Consider the following 21439-nt stretch of genomic DNA (forward strand, 5'->3'; position numbering starts at 1 on the left):
GGGTAAGTCACTTCACTTCTCGGTGCCTCAGTTCCCTCATCTGTAAAATGGGGATTAAGACTGTGAGCCCCATGTGGGACAACCTGATTCCCCTCTGTCTCCCCCAGCGCTTAGAACAGTGCTCGGCACATAGTAAACGCTTAACAAATACCCACATTATTATTATTATTATTATTATTATGAGAAGAGAAGGCATTCCAGGCCAGAGGCAGGACGTGGGTCAGAGGTCAGTGGAGAAACAGGAGAGATCAAGGCACGGTGAGAAGGTTAGCACTGAAGGAGTAAAGTGTGCGGGCTGGCTTGTAGAAGGAGAGAAGTGAGGGGAAGTAGGAGGGGGCAAGGTGATCGACGCCTTTAAAGACAATGGTGAGTTTTTGTTTGATATGGAGGTGTATGGTCAACTACTGGAGATTTTTGAGGAGGAGGAGTGACATATCACTCTCTCATAATATCCCGGCTGGATTACTGTGTCATCCTTCTCTCTGATCTCCCTTCCTCCTGTCTCTCCCCACTCCAGTCTATTCTTCATTCCGCTGCCCGGATCATCTTCCTACAGAAACGTTCTGGGCATGTCACTCCCCTCCTTAAAAACCTCTTTAAAAACCTATCAACCTCTGCACGAAACAAAAACTCCTCACTCTTGGCTTCAAGGCTCTCCATCACCTTGCCCCCTCCTACCTCACCTCTCTTCTCTCTTTCTACTGCCCACCTTGTACACTCTGCTCCTCTGCTGCCCACCTCCTCACCGTCCCCCGTTCACGCCTATCCCACCGTCAACCTTTGGCCCACATCCTGCCACTGGCCTAAAATGCCCTCCCTCCTCACCTCTGCCAAACTAACTCTCTTCTCCCCTTCAAAGCCCTACTGAGAGCTCAACTCCTCCAGGAGGCCTTCCCAGACTGAGCTACCCCCTTTTCCCTCTGCTCCCTCTGCTCCCCCTCCACCCTTTGCTCCTCCCCCTTCCCCTTTCACCTCCCCTCAGCTAAGCCCCCTTTCCCTCTGCTCCTCCCCCTCCCCTCAGTACTGTACTCATTTGTATACATTTTTTATTATATTATTTATTTTGTTAATGAGGTGTACATCCCCTTGATTCTATTTATCGTGATAATGTTGTCTTGTTTTTGTTTCATTCTGTTTAACTCTGTCGTCTGTCTCCCCGGATTAGACTGTGAGCCCGTCATTGGGCAGGGATTGTCTCTATCTGTTGCCGAATTGTGTATTCCAAGTGCTTAGCACAGTGCTCTGCACATAGTAAGCGCTCAATTAATACGATTGAATGAATGAATGTCCTGAACATTTTTGTAGCAAGATGATCGGGGCAGTGGAGTGAAGTATAGATTGGAGTGGGGAGAGACAAGAGATTGGGAGGTCAGCAAGGAGGCTGATGCAGTAATCTAGGTGGGATCGGATGAGTGATAGCATTAACACGGTAGCAGTTTGGATGGTCAAGCGCTTAATACAGTGCTCTGCACATAGTAAGCGCTTAATAAATACTATTGAATGAATGAGAAGATGGGGGGTGCTCATGTGTGGGAGCCAGATGTTTCGCTATGTGTAACACTGAAGTGGTTTCTTCGCGAGTGGGAAGTGTTCATGGTTGGGGACTAGATGCTTCACCACATGCGAGTAACACGTAAGTGTACTCCCAACGAGAGGGAAGTTCAATTTGCCATGTGGAAATAACTAAACTAAGTGAATTCCTCCCAAGGGGGAAGTTCAATTCACCACATAGAATAACTCTGGCGTGGCTCAGCCTTTTTGATACCATTCTCTCCCTCTCAAACCCATCCCCGCATGATAGGTAACCCCATCCCTGAAGACATTTGAGCTGATGAGCTCCCTGAAAGGGGAGGTGTAAAGAAATTCGGAGATCCAGAACAGGGACTTGTGAATCCCTAAGAATTATGAGACGGGAGACAGAAGACGAGCCAGTGAATGAAACTAAGAAGTGGTCAGAGAGAAAGAAGAAGCAAGTTAATGTAATGTCTGCTGTGTGACCTTGGGCAAGTCACTTTACTTCTCTGTGCCTCAGTTATCTCATCTGTAAAATGAGGATTGAAAGTGTGAGCCTGTGAGGGATGGGGACTGTGTCCAACCTGATTTGTTTGTACCCACTCCAGTGCTTAGAATATAGTAAGCGCTTAACAAGTACCCTGTTTCAAGAAGAAGGTAGTGGTCCACTGTGTCAAGGAAAGCCAAGAAGAAGCAGCGTGCCTCAGTGGAAAGAGCACGGGCTTTGGAGTCAGAGGTCATGGGTTCGAATCCCGGCTATGCCACTTGTCAGCTGTGTGACTGTGGGCAAGTCACTTAACTTCTCTGTAAAATGGGAATTAAGACTGTGAGCCCCACGTGGGACAACATGATTCCCCTGTGTCTACCCCAGCGCTTAGAACAGTGCTCTGCACATAGTAAGCGCTTAACAAATACCAACATTATTAACAAATACCAACATTATTAAGACACTGAGTAGAGCCCAAGAGCCCATTGGATTTAGCTATTAAGAAATCACTGGTGACCTTAGCACAATCTCAGGGGGTCCAAGGGATCGAAAGCCTGATTTACTTGCTTTTCCTTCTCCCCCTAAACCTGCCACTTGATGATAATAATAGGACAGTCTCAGCCCCAGTCCTACATGGGGCTCAGAGTCTAAGAGTAAGGGTGAGCAGGAATCGAATCCCCACTTTACAGATGAGGTAACTGAGGCATAGGGAACTGAAGTGACTTGCCCAAGGTCACACAGCAGGTGAGTGGCAGAGGTGGGTTGAGAGCCCGAGTGCTCCGACTTCCAGGTCCATGCTCTTCCCACCATTGCTCTGCTGCCAGATCTCCCCCTGCCCTGAATAGTAATAATAATAATAATAATGGCATTTGTTAAGCGTTTACTATTTGCTAAGCACTGCTCTAAGCACTGGAGTAGAAATAAGGTAATCAGATCGTCCCAGGTGGGGCTCACAGTCTTAATCCCCATTTTACAGATGAGGTACCTGAGGCACAGAGAAGTGAAGTGGCTTGCCCAAGGTCACATAGCAGACAAGTGACAGAGCCGGGATTAAAACCCATGTCTTCCGACTCCCAAGCCCGTACTCTTAGAAGTGGGAAATCGAAATATTGGACCAGCCACAAGAGAGCTCCATATTCAGAGCACTTACCTGTGATTATTAATGCAGCTGTATTTGAACCCCATTCCCTTTAGTCTATCTTCAAGTGTTTTCACAGTGCCTTTCCCACAGGATTCCCTGAAGAAAAAAAGATATTAATTAGGAGCTTCCAACTTTTGTCAGGATTCAAGCGTAGTCATTTTGAAGTGTTTATTGCCTCTTAGGGCAATATTTAAAACTAGAATCAGTAGTATAATAATAATGATGTTGGTATTTGTTAAGCGCTTACTATGTGCAGAGCATTGTTCTAAGCGCTGGGGTAGATACAGGGTCATCAGGTTGTCCCACATGGGGCTCACAGTCTTAATTCCTATTTTACAGATGAGGGAACTGAGGCCCAGAGAAGTTAAGTGACTTGCCCACAATCACACAGCTGGCAAGCGGCAGAGCCGGGATTCAAACCCATGACCTCTGACTCCCAAGCCCAGGCTCTTTCCACTGAGCCACGCTGCTTCTAGTATATGATGTGGCCCAATCAGTAATCCCCTCAATGATTCTTTCATTCATTCAGTGGCATTTATTGAGCACTTACGATGTGCAGAGCACTGTACTAAGCACTTGGGAGAGTACATTGCAAAAGAGTTGGCAGGTGCATTCTCTGCCCACGACAAGCTTACGAAGGGGATACGAAGGTGGGGATTATACACAGATCCTGTCCTTTGTGGGGTTCACAGTCTGAGGATCTGACAATATCTGCTGTCTCTTCTACAATCCTCATGCTGGAAATATCAAGTTATGAAAGTTAGAAAGACCCCCATCTGAATTTCTTAAATATCCATGTTGCTTGCATGTATTTAACCACATACCCCCACACTTGGTACCATTTTTCCACAAGGCTTTTTTATTCCCAAGTTAAAATCCATCAATCAATGGTATTTAATGAGGGCTTTCTGTATATAGAGCACTGTACTAAGCACTTGGGAGAGAACAATTCAACAGAGTAGATAAATATATTCCCTGCCCACAAAAATACCACTATTACTCTCCGGAAGGTAGTCTGTTGGAAACTTTTTTGTGTTCCTTCTTTCCACTGACTCTCATTAATGCCATCCCAGAAATTGAGACCAGGGGGACCAAAGATAGCAGATTAGGACCAGAAAAATAAAATATAGATGGGCTACAAAGAAGCTAGAGCTACTAAGAAAAGATTCTTCAAACGTATTAGAATCTCCATTTTGTAAAATGGGGATAAAATACTTGTTCTCCCTCCTACTTAAACTGGGAGCCCCTTGTGGGACAGGGACTGTGTTCCACCTGATTACCTTGTATCTACCTCAGTGTTTTTTACAGTGTTGGCACGTAATAAGCACTTAACAAATACCATTATTATTGTTATTATCATTAAAAACAGGAAGCCCACCATGAAGTAAAGGGAGTAACTTCATTAAACATTCATAAAACTTGATGAATTATTAATTAATCAATAATATTCATTCATTCAATAGTATTTATTGAGCGCTTACTATGTGCAAAGCACTGTATTAAGCACTTGGAATGTACAATTCAGCAACAGATAGAGACAATCCCTGACCCATTGACGGGCTTACAGTCTAATCAGGGGAGACAGACGGACAAAACAAGACAACTTAATCATGATAAATAGAATCAAGGGGATGTATACCTCATTAACAAAATAAATAGGGTAATAAAAATTTATACAAATGAGCACAGTGCTGAGGGGAGGGAAAGGGAGAGGGGGAGGAGCAGAGGGAAAGGGGGTAAAGGGGGCTTATCTGTGGGGAGGTGAAGGGGGGGCAGAGAGCGAGCAGAGGGAAAAGGGGAAGCTGAGTCTGGGAAAGGCCTCTTGGAGGAGGTGAGCTCTCAGTAGGGTTTTGAAGAGGGGAAGAGAGTTAAGTTTGGTGGAGGTGAGGAGGGAGGGCATTCCAGGACAACGGGAGGACATGGCCCAGGGGTCGACGGTGGGATAGGTGAGAACGGGGGACAGTGAGGAGGTGAGTGGCAGAGGAGCGGAGCGTGCTGGGTGGGCAGTAGAAAGAGAGAAGGGAGGAGAGGTAGGAGGGGGCAAGGTGATGGAGAGCCTCGAAGCCCAGAGTGAGAAGTTTTTGTTTTGTGTGGCGGTTGATTGGTTTTTAAGGAGGTTTTTAAGGATGGGAGTGACATGCCCAGAGTGTTTCTGCAGGAAGATGATCCGGGCAGCAGAATGAAGAATAGACTGGAGTGGGGAGAGACAGGAGGAAGGGAGATCAGAGAGAAGGCTGACTCAGTAATCCAGCCAGGATATTATGAGAGCTTGTACCAGTAAGACAGCTGTTTGGATGGAGAGGAAAGGGCAGATCTTGGTGATATTGTAAAGGTGAGACCGGCAGGCCTCGGTGACGGATTGGATGTGTGGGGTGAATGAAAGAGCTGAGTCAAGGATGACAGCAAGGTTGCAGGCCTGTGAGACAGGAAGGATGGTCGTACATCCAGTGACAGGGAAGTCAGGGAGAGGACAGGGCTTGGGAGGGAAGATAAGCGGCTCAGTTTTGGACATGTTGAGTTTTAGGTGGTGGGCAGACATCCAGGTGGAGACGTCCTGGAGGCAAGAGGAGATACGAGCCTGGAGGGAGGAAGAGAGAACAGGGGAGGAGATGTAGATCTGGGTGTCATCTGCATAGAGATGATAGTTGAAGCTGTGAGAGCAGATGAGTTCACCAAGGGAGTGAGTGCAGATGGAGAACAGAAGAGGGCCAAGAACTGACCCTTGAGGAACCCCAACAGTTAGAGGATGGGAGGGGGAGGAGAGCCTGAGAAGGAGACCGAGAATGAACGGCCAGAAAGATAAAAAGAGAACTAGGAGAGGACGGAGTCCATGAAGCCAAGGTGAGATAAGGTGTGGAGGAGAAGGGGAGGGTCGACAGTGTCAAAGGCAGCTGAGAGGTCGAGGAGGATTAGGATAGAGTAGGAGCCATTGGATTTGGCAAGAAGGAAGTTGTTGGTGACCTTTGAGAGAGCAGTCTCGGTAGAGTGGAGGGGACGGAAGCCAGATTGGAGGTGGTCCAGGAAAGAATGGGAGTTAAGCAATTCTAGGCAGCGAGTGTAGACGACTCGTTCTAGGAGTTTGGAAAGGAAGGGTAGGAGGGAGATAGGGCGATAACTGGAAGGGGAAGTGGGGTCGAGAGAGGGTTTTTTTAGGATGGGGGAGACATGGGCCTGTTTGAAGGCAGAGGGGAAGAAGCCATTGGAGAGTGAGCGGTTAAAGATAGAAGTTAAGGAGGGGAGGAGGGCAGGGGCGATGGTTTTTATAAGGTGAGCGGGAATGGGGTCCGAAGCACAGGTGGAGGGGGGAGGGAGGGAGTGTGAGGAGGGAGGAGATCTCCTCTGAGGATACTGCAGGGAAGGATGGGAAAGTAGGGGAGAGGGTTTGGGGGATGGGGGGAGGCAGAAGGGGGAGGGGTGACTTTGGGGAGCTCAGACCTGAATGTGTTAATTTTCGTGATGAAGTAGGTGGCCAGATCATTGTGGGCAAGAGATGGGGTAGGGGGAGGAACAAGGGGCCTGAGGAGAGAATTAAAAGTCCGGAACAATTGTGAGGGAACACCTACTATGTGCAGAGCATTCCGTTCATCGATCAGTTATATTTACTGAGCATTTGCTGTGCAGAGTACTGTAGTAAACACTTGAGAGTGTACAATATAACAGGTATTGTACTCTCCCAAGTGCTTAGTACAGTGCTCTGCATACAGTAAGTACTCAATAAAAAACATTGATTACCTCAATTATAAAATGGAGAGTACTACTGTGAGCATTATGTGGGACAGGGACTGTGTCCAACCTGATTTTCTTGCATCTACTCCAGTACTTAGTACAGTTCCTGGTACATAGTAAGTTCTTGATAAATAGTGTTTTAAAAAAGAAGACAAAATATATTTGCAAATAATGAAAGCAGTACTGAAAATCTGAACTCTCCAATACTCTTGACTTCCAGCAGGTCTATTATAACCCAAGTATATATTACAAATTCCAGGTTAAAATTCTTAGGACTCATTATTATACTCAAGGTACTTTGCAGTAATTGTAGTCTATAATGAATTTTTAAATCTCCACCTTCACTAAAACGATTCCATTTATCTCTTCTTTTTCCCAGTACCAAGATGGTACCCGATGCATGACATGAATTGTTTGAAGAAAGAGCTGGAATTGAATAGTTTCTTGCTTTATGGTGTGATGTTATTATAGATGTGCAGATAACTTACAGATATGGTCCTCCGATCTCATGCATTACCCAGATTTCAAATCGGGTGACTTTTTCTTTTCGGAAGTAGGGAATCTCAAACTCTGCAAAAACACTGAATGAAAAAAAATATTAAAGAAATCATAGAGAGCTTAAAAATATATTTCCCTTTTCAGTTCCCAATTTGCAAACAATTTTTTTTGGAACCTTAATTTTAGTTTGGGTCATTATACAGAAAAGTGTTTGTAAAGGAGGCTGATTGGAAAATAATTACCATGCTCTTGGTAAGGATTTAAAGTTTATTTTTAAAATCCAGCTGTCTGGGAAAGCTATCATCCCTGCATAATCCTTTAGCACTGAACAACAACATGGTCCTTTTCTTTTCTGAAAAGATAAGTGGTATGTTGGTGATCCTCGAAATCAACAGCACCGCGTGCAAATAGAATCCCATTCATCAGTCAGCTCTCTTCCTCAGCTGGAGTTCCCTCTTATGAGGCCAGAATATTTGTTCCTACAAGAGAACTCATGAAGGTGAGTTACTCATCTAATTCTAAAATAAGGCCGAGTTGTCCCCTATTCCCAAAGCAAGGTGTCTTAAGGACTGCAAAGGCTGTTGAGTCGTGATATTCTAGGTATCCCCATAAACCAGATCTCAAGAAGCAGGAGCACTGTCATCATCTCCCCTTCCCACATTTCCCCTCTGTTCCCTGTCCCCCTTCCCCTCCTCCTCCTCCACCCCACAAGCCCCACAGCACAGTATCTTTATGGAGGGGAGAATCCTGGTGTCGAATATAGTGAATCAATCAATTAATCAATCAATCAATGGTACATATTGAGGGCTTACTGTGTGCAGAGCACTTTACTAAGTGCAAGGGAGAGTACAATACAACTGAGTCGGTAAATATGTTCCCTGCCCATTAGACGCTTTACAGTCCAGAGGGGGAGGCAGACCTGGATATCTACAAAAATGCCATGAGGCTGAGGGTAGAGTAAATACCAAGTGCTTATAGGGGACAGATTGAAGAGCTAAAGCAATGCAGAAGGGAGAGGGAGTGGGGGAAGTGGAGGCTTATTTGGGACAGGCCTCTTGGAGGAGATGTGATTTTTAATAAGGTTTTGAAGGTGGGGAGTGTGGTAATTTGTCATTTATGAAGGGGAAGGGAGCTCCAGCCAGAAAGATGACACGAGCAAAGGGATTGGTGGTGAGATAGGTGGGATTTAGGTACAGTCAGCAGGTGATCGAGGAACAGTGAAAATGAATGGTTCTTGTTCATTGCCCATTGAAAGTTCGAGGCAGAAAGCCTTGGAAAAAAGGGGAAAGAGGAGAGACTCCTATTCTCCCATCTGGTAACTAAGAGTCCCAGTTCATTCATTCAGTCGTATTGATTGAGTGCTTTCTGTTTGCAAAACACTGTACTAAGCACTTGGGAGAGTATGATATAACAATAAATAGACACATTCCCAGCCCACAATGAGCTCACAGTTTAGAGGGGGGAAGTCAAAGAAAGTACATTGTGGAATTATCCTGTCCGAGCAAGCTTATCCCCCAGGAGATAATATGAAGAGAGTGTGGGATAGAAAAGGTGAGAAAAGGTAAGAGAAAGTGTGGTTTCTAAGCAGATCTACACCAAACAAATCTGGTCAGATAAGGATCTCTCCTTACACAAGACTCAAAAAGGATGGGTCACCAAAGCCACAAGCCAAGTAACATGAAGTATAACTAAAGGAACAAACTATAGTAGACAAAGAGCGAACAACCCACATTTTTATTGGAAAGAGGACAAAACTGAGGCTTTCAATCAATCAATCAATCAATCAGTGGTATTTATTGAGTGCTTACTATTTGCAGAGCACTGTACTATGCACTTAGGAGACCCCAGTACAACAGAATTAGCAGTCACATGCCCTGCTCACAATGAGTTTACAATTTAGAGGGGGAGACAGACGCCAATATACATAAATGATTTATAACCTATAATGTGAAGATAATTATTATTATTATTATTATGGTATTTGTTAAGCACTTAGTAGGCTCCAAGCACTGTTCTAAGCGCTGAGGCAGATTGAGAACCAGCATGGTGTAGTAGATAGAACACGGGCCTGAGAGCCAGAAGCGTTCTAATCTCAGCTCTGCCACTTGTCTGCTCTGTAATCTTGGACAAGTCATTTTGCTTCTCTGCATCTCAGTTACTTCATCTGTTAAATGGGGATTGAGACTGTAAGCCCCATGTGGGAGAAGGGTCTGTATCTAACCTGATTTGCTTGTATTCATCCCAGCACTTAGTGCCTGATAGATAGTAAGCACTTAACAAAAACCAATTATTATTATTATAATTACAAGGTCCCATGAAGGGCTCACAGTCTTAATCCCCATTTTACAGATGAGGTAACTGAGGTTCAGAGAGTTAAGTGGCTTGACCAAGGTCACTCAGCAGATAAGTGGTGGAGCCAGGATTAGAACCCACATCCTCTGACTCCCAAGCCCGGGCTCTTAAGTGCTGTGGGGCTGGAGGTGGAATTCTGCCCACAGAACTCTGGCACAACTGGGTCTCCCAGCTCCCAAACCATTTTATTCCCAGTTCTGAACAAGCAAGAATCCCAGCTACTGTGAATGCATTGTTAGAGGGAATAGGGGCGAGGGTAGCCTCTGCAGTAGTGGTTTAGTGGATTGAGCAGGTGTCTGCCAGTCAGAAAGACTTGGGTTCTAATCCACGTGTCTGCCGTGTGACCTTAGACAAGTCACTTAATTTCTCTGGGCCTCAGTTACCTTATCTGTAAACGGGGCACTAAAACTGTGAGCCCCATGGGGGACAGAGACGGTGTCCAACCTGATTAACGTGTAGCTATCCCAGGGCTTAGAACAGTGCTTGGCATATAGTAAGTGCTTAATAGGTACCATACTTATTATTATTCTTAGTGCAGTGAATGCCAATCACCAATGGGGCCCGCTGCATAAGGATGAGATTTTATTTATTCATTCAGTTCGTTCAGTCGTGTTTACCGAGTACTTACTGGGTGCAGAGCATTGTACTAAACACTTGGGAGAGTAAAATATAACAATAAACAGACACATTCCCTGCCTACAACGAGCTTACAGTCTTTGGGGGGAGACAGACATGAACATAAATAAATTGCAAATACATTCATGAGTGCTGTGGGGCTGGGGGGGTCGGGGAGAACAAAGGGAGCAAGTCAAGGTGACGCAGAAAGGAGTGGGAGAAGAGGAAAGGGGAGGCTTAGTCAGGGAAGGCCTCTTGGAGGAGATGTACCTTCAGTAAGACTTTGAAGGCAGGGAGAGTGATGGTCTTTTGGATTTGAGGAAGGAGGGCATTCCAGGCCAAAAACAGGATGTGGGTGAGGGGTTGGTAGCAAGACAGGCAAGATGGAAGCACAGAGGGCAGAATGCATCTCCCCTGGGAGAATGAATCTGGGGAGAGACTCCAGAGAGCCAGGGGGTGAAGGGCTCTAAGGGGGCCCTGGAGTGGGTTGAGATTTCTCATGAGAAGAAGCATGGTGTAGTACATAGAGCACAGGGCTGGGAGTCAGAAGGACCTGGGTTCTAATTCCGGCTCCACCATTTGTCTGTTGTATGACCTTGGACACGTCATTTCACTTCTCTAGGCCTCAGTTACCTCATCTGTTGGATTAAGACTGAGAACCCCGTTGGGGATACGGACTGAGTCCAACCTGATTACTTTTTATCTACCCCAGGACTTAGAACAGTGCCGGTACATAGTAAACACTTAGCAAACACCATTAAAAAAAGGGTTTTAACAAGGAAAAAGTAATCTTCTTTGTCTTATGTGATCCAGCTTAATTCCCTAGCACCTTGGGCCACACCATGCATTTAGCCACATCCAGAACTTATGAATTAATTTAAGTGTAAATGTCCATTCAATTTAATTTTATGGTATTTGGTAAGCGCTTACTATGTGCGAGGCCCTGTACTGCGTGCTGGGGAAGATACTCTGTCCAATCTGATTTGCTTGTATCCACCTCAGCACTTAGTATAATGCCTAGCACACATTTGTAAATGCTTAACAAATTTTGCACCTTCTATTTTTCCCTCCCATGCCCCCTCGGTGCACATCTATCCCAACTGCTGACTTCTGTCCCTTTTATTTTTTTAATTGTATTTGTTAGGTGCTTACTATGTGCCAGGCACTGTATTAATCACTAGGATAGGCACAAACTCATCAGGTTGGACATAGTCCATGTCCCACATGGGGCTCACAGTTTTAATCTACATTTTGCAGATGAGGTAACTGAGGCACAGAGAAGTTAAGTAACCGGCCCAAGGTTGCACAGCAGGCAAGTGGCAGAGCCAGGATTAGAACTCAGATCCTTCTGACTCCCAGGCCCGTGCTCTATCCATTAGACCACACTTTCTCCTCCCACGGATTTTCTCTATCTGTTGCCGAATTGTACTTTTCAAGCATTTAGTACAGTGTTCTGCACAGAGTAAGCGCTCAGTAAATATGATTGAATGAATGAATGAATGAATGAATGAGTCTTACAGGAAGTGAATTGGCCCATGATATTTTTTTTTCTTGTCCTGCCAGGGGGGCTTCTCTCTTACCTTTTGGTTGGATAGGCTCCATCTGGATCAGAACCATTCAACATAACATATATGACCCCAGAGCTGTCCTGAGCATACTGCAGTAGAAAAAATAACACACGATTACATTTCACGAGATTCCCTCCTGGTGTGACAGACAACGTGATCTCTAACGTGCAACCTGCAGTGCTCCAGCCCAGGTCAAGGAAACGGGTAGGCCTTGAGAGTGAACAGCATCCTGCCCGTCAGTGCCCATAATAATAATAATGTTGGTATTTGTTAAGCGCTTACTATGTGCAGAGCACTGTTCTAAGCGCTGGGGTAGATACAGGGTAATCAGGTTGTCCCCCGTGAGGCTCACAGTTAATCCCCATTTTACAGATGAGGTAACTGAGGCACAGAGAAGTTAAGTGACTTACCCACGGTCACACAGCTGACACGTGGAAGAGCCGGGAGTCGAACCCATGACCCCTGACTCCGAAGCCCAGGCTCTTTCCACTGAGCCAGGCTGCTTGACCATGCCGTGCAAAGAACTGCAGTGAGCCCCCGCTGACGGGTCTGCCTCCTTGGCCACCTCCTAGCTTGCCAGGAATCCATCTGCTAGCCTCCAGGGCTAGTCACGGCCCAACCGGCCCACGGCTGACCGGATGGCCCTTAGATGACCCACAGCACCACAGGGAATCGGGCCCTAGTGAAACCCTGGTGCAGCCAGCTTTGACCGCTAAATGATTACTGCGCTATTACTTGAGAAGGAGTGGGGCCTAGTCGAAAGCAAACAGGCCTGGGGGTTGGTGGATGTGGAGTTTAATCCCAGTTCTGCCACTTGTCTGCTGTGCGACCTTGGACAAGTCACTTGACTTCTCTGCGACTCAGTTTCCTCCTCTGTAATAATAATATTAAAAATTATGGTTTTGTTAAGTGCTTACTATGTGCCAGGCACTGAACTAAGTGCTGGGGTGGACACAGGTAAATTGAGTTGGACACAGTCCCTGTCCCATGTGGGGCTTGCAGTCTCACTCCCCATTTTACAGATAATAATAACGTTGGTATTTGTTAAGCGCTTACTATGTGCAGAGCACTGTTCTAAGCACTGGGGTGGATACAGGGTAATCAGGTTGTCCCCCGTGGGGCTCACAGTTAATCCCCATTTTACAGATGAGGTAACTGAGGCACAGAGAAGTTAAGTGACTTGCTCACAGTCATACTTGCTGACAAGTGGCCAAGTCGGGATTCGAACCCATGGCCTCTGACTCCCAAGCCCGTGCTCTTTCCACTGAGCCACGCCAGCTACAGATGAGGCAGCCGAGGCACAGAGATGTGAAGTGACTTGCCCAAGGTCACGCAGTAGAGCTGTAATTAGAACCCATGACCTTCCGACTCCCAGCCCCATGCTCTACCCACTAGACCAAGAGGTAATAGTTCTGTCATCATCATTACTTGTTGAGATGCTCTCCTCCAGAAAGATTCCACATGGTTGTTTTCACATTCTTCTGTTGTAGGGCAAGATTCATAATCAAGTCCTGGAAAAAATATACATGAATGCTGGATTTCAAAGAGATGATAATAGAGGCAATTAAATAATACCTACTGGCTCTCCAGAATGTTTCTGAGGTTTGTAAAATTGCAGAGCTATCGTTATTGATGGGCACTTGAGAAATCCTACTTTGCTAACCAACCCAAAGTTAATACTGCAGAAGAAGTTACTATATACTTTAGAGGTGGGGAAATGAGATAGTCAGGGAAGGCTTCCTAGAGGTGATGAAGTTTTAGTAGGGCTTTGAAGATGAGGAGAGTAGTGATCTGCTACATGTGAAGGGGGTGTGGGTCAGGGGTGGGTTAGAAAAGCAGCTTAGCCTAATGGATAAAGCCCAGGCCTTGGAATCAGAAGGTCCTGGATTCTAATTCCGACACCGCCACTTATCTGCTGTATGATTTTGGGCAAGTCACTTCACTTCTCTGTGCCTCAGTTACCTCATCTATAAAATGGGGGTTAAGACCGTGAGCCCTGTGTGCGACGGGGTCTGTGACCAACCTGATTATCTTGAATCTACCACAGTGCCAGGCACATAGTAAGCGCTTAGGAGACACCATAGAAAATAAATGTCTACCAATTCTGTTGTATAATGCTCTCCCAAGCACTGAGTATAATGCTCTGCACACAATAAGCACTCAATAAATACCATAGATTGATGGATTGAATGGGGAGGCAGTTCCAGACAGGACGGAGGGAGTTGAGCAAGGTAATTGGTAAGAGAGATGAGAGCCCGCCACAATAAATGTGGCAGGGGAAGCAGCGTGGCTCAGTGGAAAGAGCCTGGGCTTGGGAGTCAGGGGTCATGGGTTCGACTCCCGGCTCTGCCACTTGCCAGCTGTGGGACTGTGGGCAACTCACTTAACTTCTCTGTGCCTCAGTTACCTCATCTGTAAAATGGGGATTGCCTGTGAGCCTCACGTGGGACAACCTGATTACCCTGTATCTACCCCAGCGCTTAGAACAGTGCTCTGCGCATAGTAAGCGCTTAACAAATACCAATATTATTATTATTATTATTAATAAATAGGTTGACATTTAGAGCAGCAAAGTGTGCGGGCTGAGTTGTAGTTGGAGAGAAGCGAGGATAGCTAGGAGAGAGTTTCCCCAATGCCTTAAAGATGGTGGTCAGGACAGCGATGTGGAGAGGTGTGGACAGCTCTTATTCATTCAGTCCTATTTATTGAACACTTACCATGTGTAGAGCACTGTACTGAGCACTTGGGGGAGTACAATACAACAATAAACAGACACCTTCCCTGCCCACAATAAGTTCACAGTAGAGAATGAGTTTATATTTTACCTAGGCCTCAAATACACACTCTGACTGGGGTGCTGAACTTCTGGCAGGGGGTTTTCTATTACTCAGTCTAAGATTAAACAATATTGAACACTACGCTGCCCAAGTAGTGGAATTCTTTGTCAGCTCTCATCTAATAATAATAATGATGTTGGTATTTGTTAAGCGCTTACTATGTGCCGAGCACTGTTCTAAGCACTGGGGTAGACACAAGGGAATCAGGTTGTCCCACGTGGGGCTCACGGTCTTAATCCCCATTTTACAGATGAGGGAACTGAGGCACAGAGAAGTTAAGTGACTTGCCCACAGTCACACAGCTGACAAGTGGCGGAGCTGGGATTCGAACTCATGACCTCTGACTCCAAAGCCCGTGCTCTCTCCACTGAGCCACGCTGCTTCTCATCTCCGTTTCATCCATTAGACAGGAAGCTCCTTGTGGGTAGGGAATGTGTCTACTAACTCTGTTGTATTGTACTTTCCCAAGCTTTTAGTACAGTACTCTGCGCACAGTAAGTACTCAATAAATACCACTAAGTGATAGATTGATTGATACACTGCTAAGGCTGAGAGGCAACCCCAAATGCCCAGTGGTAATGCAACATCTGAAATTCCCTCCTTTATAAAGGAAGCCTCAGGTCAGAGTCCTCCTGGAATGTTAAGCGACAGAAAGTTTGGGTTGGTAAATTATTTTGAAGCTGCCTCTCATTGATATAATCTATTTGTGTCTCATTCTTTGGAAACCTTGTCTCCTGGACAAACAAGCTGAACTAACCCAATTTCTAATGCCCAACTTGTTGTTAAACCACCAGGGTAACCTAATCTAGCAAATGCTAGGAAATCTGCTAATTCTGCCTGCTGAAATTCAATACAATTTCTTTGTGGCCTTCCATTGGTGAAGAATTTGCTTTGCTCTGCATGACATTTATACCCAACCAAGGGGTATTTCTTCCCAGACTGAGCTCCCCTTTTCCTCTGCTCCTCCTCCCCTCCCCATCACCCCTACTCCCTCCATCTGCTCTACCCCTTCCCCGCTCCACAGCACTTGTGTATATTTGTATATACTTATCATTCTATTTATTTTATTAATGATGTATATATACATCTATAATTCTATTTATTTTGATGCTATTGATGCCTGTCTACTTGTTTTGATTTGTTGTCTGTCTCCCCCTTCTAGACTGTGAGCCTGTTGTTGGGTAGAAATTGTCTCTATCTGTTGCCGAATTGCACTTTCCAAGCACTTAGTACAGTGCTCTGCAAACAGTAAGCACTCAATAAATACAATTGATTGAATGGTGAATGAGAGATGAGAGCGGGGCACAGTAAGCTGGCGCTAGAGGAGCAGAGTGTGTGGGCTGTGCTGTAGTAGATCAGTGAGGTGAGGTACAGCGTGGCTCAGTGGAAAGAGCATGGGCTTTGGAGTCAGAGCTCATGAGTTTGAATCCCAGCTCTGCCACTTGTCGGCTGTGTGACTGTGGGCAAGTCACTTAACTTCTCTGTGCCTCAGTTCCCTCATCTGTAAAATGGGGATTAAGACTGTGAGCCCCACGTGGGACGACCTGATTCCCCTCTGTCTACCCCAGCGCTTAGAACAGTGCTCGGCACATAGTAAGCACTTAACAAATACCAACATTATTATTATTATTATTAGGTAAGATGGAACAAGACAATTGAGTGCTTTAAATCCAATGATTAGGAGTTTCTGTCTGATGCGGAAGTGGGTGGGAAGCCACTGGAGAGTCTTGAGAGGTAGGAAGACATGAACTGAACGTTGTTGTTGATACATGATACTTGAAGCAGAGCAAAGTATGGATTGAAATGGGGAGAGATTGCAAGTCGGGAGGTCAGCGAGGAGGCAGATGCAATAGTCAAGGAGGGATAGGATAAGTGCTTGGATCAACACGGTAGCAGTTTGGATGTTGAGGAAAGGGTGGATTTTAGCAATGTTGTGAAGGTAGAACTGACAGGATTTGGTGACGGATTGAATATGTTCAAAGCACAGGTGGTCGTCTGGTGCGTAATCAGTAGAGACGACTCACTGTGGGCGGGGAACACTCTTTTACAATGTACTCTCCCAAGTGGTTAGTACAGTGTTCTGCCTATAGTGAGCACTCAATAAATACCAATGGTCATGATGATGATGATGATAGGAAGGTGTTGGGGGTGAAGGGAATCTTATCCACCACTACCTCTGAAACATCCTCTGGCTTGCCTCCAACACAGGCTCTCCCACTGTAATGAAGACGGAATGTATTTCAACAGCCTGTCCCAGAGAAAGCAAGCTTAGCATTCACCATATTAGTCGGATGAGCAGCTCAAGCACTGCTCCTGAGCAGAATTTCTCTTCAGAGGAAATTGCTGAGGTGATGCCCTTCCTGGTAAAGGGGGGCCACAAGCCAGGGACTCTATGCTCAGCTTTGGAGTCAACTTGCGGCTTTTCCCTCTCATCTCATTTATCCCTTCTTGTAGGCTTACCAGAGTCATTTCTGTTTCGACACCAACTCAAAAAATCACCAACTCTTCCATACAACACATCACACAGAGAGACTGAGCGACGAGCGTTATCGGAATAACTAGTGACAAGCAGATGGTTCTTCTCCCAGAACAAGCTCTGAAAAAAATGAAGAAAAATACACAGGGAAAAGAAACCAGCTGTGCGGTATTAAAGCCTTTTTTATGCCCAGTAGCCTAAGAGTAGCATGCAAAGAAATAGTCCTTTTGTGAAAAAATAAACCTCCATGTGGCTTGTGGCGCAAATCCTAAGGATTTTAGTTATATAAAGCATAGAATCCCACAGGAATCTGCCTGAGGAATAGAAAAGAATAAAGTTTTTTTATCCTGGAATACTGTTTCCTAGCATACTTCGTTTCCCGGCCAAGGCATCGAAATATTTTTGGGAAGCAGCGTGGCTCAGTGGAAAGAGCCTGGGCTTGGGAGTCCGCGGTCATGGGTTCGAATCCCAGCTCTTCCACGTGTCAGCTGTGTGACTGTGGGCAAGTGACTTCACTTCTCTGTACCACAGTCCCTCATCTGTAAAATGGGGATTAACTGTGAGCCTCACGTGGGATAACCTGATTACCCTGTATCTACCCCAGCACTTAGAACAGTGCTCTGCACATAGTAAGCGCTTAACAGATACCAACATTATTATTATTAATGGAAGAAACTTTTTATGAAGTTCTGGTTGATTTCAACACACGAGAAAGTATAATAGATGCAAAAGATGGGTTCCCTAACCACAAGGAGCTTACCCTTAAATGGGGGAGAAACACAGAAATATCTTTACAAATAGATTAATGAGAATAAATAATGGGCTGTAAAATTGATTATGATCCTGTACATAAGTGCTGCCAAAGAAGGCAAAGAATATTGATTTATTGTACTCTCATAAGAGCTTAGTACAGTGCTCGGCACACACTAAGTGCTCAAAAAATCATTATTATTATTAAGTGCAGTCGAGTCGATTCATAGTGACTCCATGGATATGCACTCTCCAGAACGTCCTGTCCTCTGCCATAATCCACAACCTTTACAATAGCTCTTCTGTTATCGTTGTTACAGTTTCCTTCCATCTAGCTGCTGGTCTGCCTCTTCCACATTTTCCCTGGACTTTTCCTAGCATTAGGGTTCTTCTCCAGAGACTTAGTCCTCCTGATTTTGTGTCCAAAATATGCTAATCTAAATCGAGTCATTTGGCCTTCCAAAGACCACTTTGGTTTAACTTGTTCTAAAATCCATTTGTTTGGTTTTTGGGCTGTCCATGGTATTTGCAAAAGTCTTCTCCAACATCACATTTCAAAAGAATTGATGTTCCTTCTACCTTTTTTTTTCACTGTCCAGCTTTTGGATCCATACATTGTCACTGAAAACACCACAGAGTTGACAATTTGTATTTTTGTGGCAATTGTTACATCAAAAATACATAGGATTGAATATATGAATGAAAGAAAGCATAATCAAAATATAAGTGCAAGAAGTGAAGATTTTGTTGAGGTGACTCAGGGGGTTGGGAATTAGAGTGTATAAGACTACTTGATAATGCCGAGTACATTAGATATCAGTAGGAACAGTAGGATCAGTACTTGTTAAGTGCTCACTGTGTGCAGAGCACTGTACAACGTGCTGGGAAAATATGAACGGTTGGCAATTACATCAGATACGCTTATTGTAAGACAGCTTACTAAACTGCTCTGTATTTCAGTCTGCCCCAGCTCTACATGTGAAGACAGAGTCAATGAGGGTCAAAACTGGGAACGACCAGTGTAAAAGCACATCAAAGACTGATCTCAAAGTGTGCACAGTGTAAGAAGGGTTTGTCAGTGGCATTTTTTATGGCATTTGTTAAGTGCTTACTATTTGTCAAGCGCTGTTCTATGTGCTGAGACAAGATAATCAGATTGGAGACCATTCATTTGATTATATTTTATTCAGTCACATTTATTGAATGCTTACTGTGTGCCGAGCACCATACTAAGCATTTGGGAGTGTACAGTATAATAATAAACAGGCAATTCCCCGTCCACAATGAGCTTAGTCCCTGTCCCATACAGGGGTCACAGTTTAAATTGGAGGGGAGGATTAAATCTCCAGTTTATAGATGAGGTAATTGAGGCACAGAGAAGTTAAGTGACTTGTCCAAAATCACAAAGCAGACAAGTGGTGGAGCTGGGATTAGAACCCAGATCCTCCTCCTTCCAGGCCCAGGCTCTTTCCACTAGGCCACACTGTTAGTCATTTAAGCTACTTCCCCGTTCAGGCACCCAATCTTTCCATCAATCGAATCATCTCTGAAACACTTCAGCACAAAATGAGACATAATGTCCCCACGGGCGGCATATGTTAAATCTGGAGGTCCAAATTGTCACTGGATTCTACACTTCTTGAGGACAGGGATCGTGTCTAGTAACTCCTTTGTACTGCACTCTTCCAAGTGCTTAATTCAGTGCTCGGCACACAGTAAGCAGTCAATAAATGATTGATTGATTGATCAGTATATAGTATTTGGAGGGAGTAATTAATGCTGTACAGTTTGAGAATACCTTATCTTTGGGAATAGCGTGCATTGACAGATTAATAAAGTGGTCATAATCTGAGGGGAGTACAGAACAGGAATCTTTTTTAAGTACTTCTTTAAAGGCTTCCCAGATGGCAGTGCAGTTTTTGTCCCTGTGAAAACAGAACGAAACGTTATGTAAATAGACCCTACCAGCCATCTTTTGAAGGCCCGAAGTACTTCGATCTCTCAGCAGAAGGTTGGACTGTCTACTTGAGAAGTTTTAAAGGGGCAGTTAAATCACTGCACTTTTCAAAGCACCAACCAGGAAATATACAAATCATTTAGAAATGTAGCCTCAGCAGTTTAGGCACCACCCAGAGATTGCCCACAATTTCCCACTAAATAAATAAATAAAATAAAAACGGTGGTATTTGTTAAGCGCTTACAATGTGCAAAGCACTGTTCTAAGCGCTGGGGGATACAAGGTGTTCAGGTTGTTCCACGTGGGGCTCACAGTTTTAATCCCCATTTTCCAGATGAGGTACAGAGAAGTGAAGTGACTTGCCCAAAGTCACACAGCTGGCAAGCGGAGGAGCCGGGATTCAAACTCATGACCTGTGACTCCCAAGCCTGGGCTCTTTCCACTGAACCACGCTGCTTCTCTTAAATGCTAGGTAAGCTTTCGTCACACCATTACAGTGTGGGATTATGGGGCTAGAGGAGTAGTGTGGCTCAGTGGAAAGATCACAGAATTGGGAGTTTGGGGGCCTAGGCTATTCTGCTTGTCTGCTGGGTGATCTTGGCCAAGTCATTTAACTTTTCTGTCCCTCAGTTAGATTGTGAGTCCCATGAGGGACAGAGACTTAGTATGACCTGATATTCCTGTATCGACCCCAGCGCTTTATTCAGTTCTTGGCACAAAATAAGCACGTTTAAATAATAATGGTATTTATTAAGTGCTTACTATGTGCCAAACACTGTTCTAAGCGCTGGTAGATACAAGGAAATCAGATTGTCCAATGTGGGGCTCACAATCTTAATCCCCATTTTACAGATGAGGTAATTGAGGCACAGAGAAGTGAAGTGACTTGCACAAGATCACACAGCAGACAAGTGGTGGAACTGGGATTAGAACGCACATCCTCTGACTCCCAAGCCTGTGCTCTGGCCACTAGTCCATGCTGCTTCTCCACTAGACCATGATGCTTCTATCACAATTATCATTACTATTTATGATGATGATTGTTATTATTAGTAATAATAGTAGTATTCAGTTTCCTTATGCGCAAATTGGGGAATAAATACCTGCCTTCCCTCACACTTAGACTGTGAGCCCCATGTGGGACCTGATGATCTTGTTTCTACCACAGTACTTGGCGTGTAGTAAGTGCTTAATAAACTCCATTCATTCACTTGTATTAATTGAGAGCTTACTGTGTGCACAGCACTGTACTAATTGCTTGGGAGAGTACAATATAACAATTATTATTACTGCATTTTTTTATGGTATTGCTCAGTGCTCACTATGTGCCAGGCTCTGGGGGTAGATACGAGCTACTCGGGTTGGATACAGTCCATGTCCCACATGGGACCCCCAGTCTTAATCCCCATTTTACAGATGAGGTAACTGAGCCCCAAAGAAGTTAAGTGACTTGCCCAAGGCCACACAGCAGACAAGTGGTAAAGCCAGGAGTATTTAAGTGCTTACTATGTGCCAAGGAC

At 44.9% G+C, this 21439-nt stretch overlaps 1 protein-coding gene across 1 annotated transcript in view; it reads right to left on the bottom strand.

Annotated features, from left to right (window-relative positions):
* BST1 (bone marrow stromal cell antigen 1) overlaps positions 1-21439 on the bottom strand; it is a 35344-nt gene that overhangs the window by 6829 nt on the left and 7076 nt on the right. The window contains exons 2-7 of the mRNA XM_029061936.2: positions 19761-19887; positions 17197-17332; positions 13328-13410; positions 11912-11988; positions 7355-7447; positions 3150-3236 (exon numbers count right to left, since the gene is read on the bottom strand). Of these exons, the coding sequence (XP_028917769.1) occupies positions 3150-3236; positions 7355-7447; positions 11912-11988; positions 13328-13410; positions 17197-17332; positions 19761-19887 (603 nt within the window). The remainder of the gene's footprint in view (positions 1-3149; positions 3237-7354; positions 7448-11911; positions 11989-13327; positions 13411-17196; positions 17333-19760; positions 19888-21439) is intronic.

The sequence above is a fragment of the Ornithorhynchus anatinus genome, chromosome 4 (genome assembly GCF_004115215.2).
Source record: "Ornithorhynchus anatinus isolate Pmale09 chromosome 4, mOrnAna1.pri.v4, whole genome shotgun sequence".
Classification (NCBI taxonomy): Eukaryota; Metazoa; Chordata; class Mammalia; order Monotremata; family Ornithorhynchidae; genus Ornithorhynchus; species Ornithorhynchus anatinus.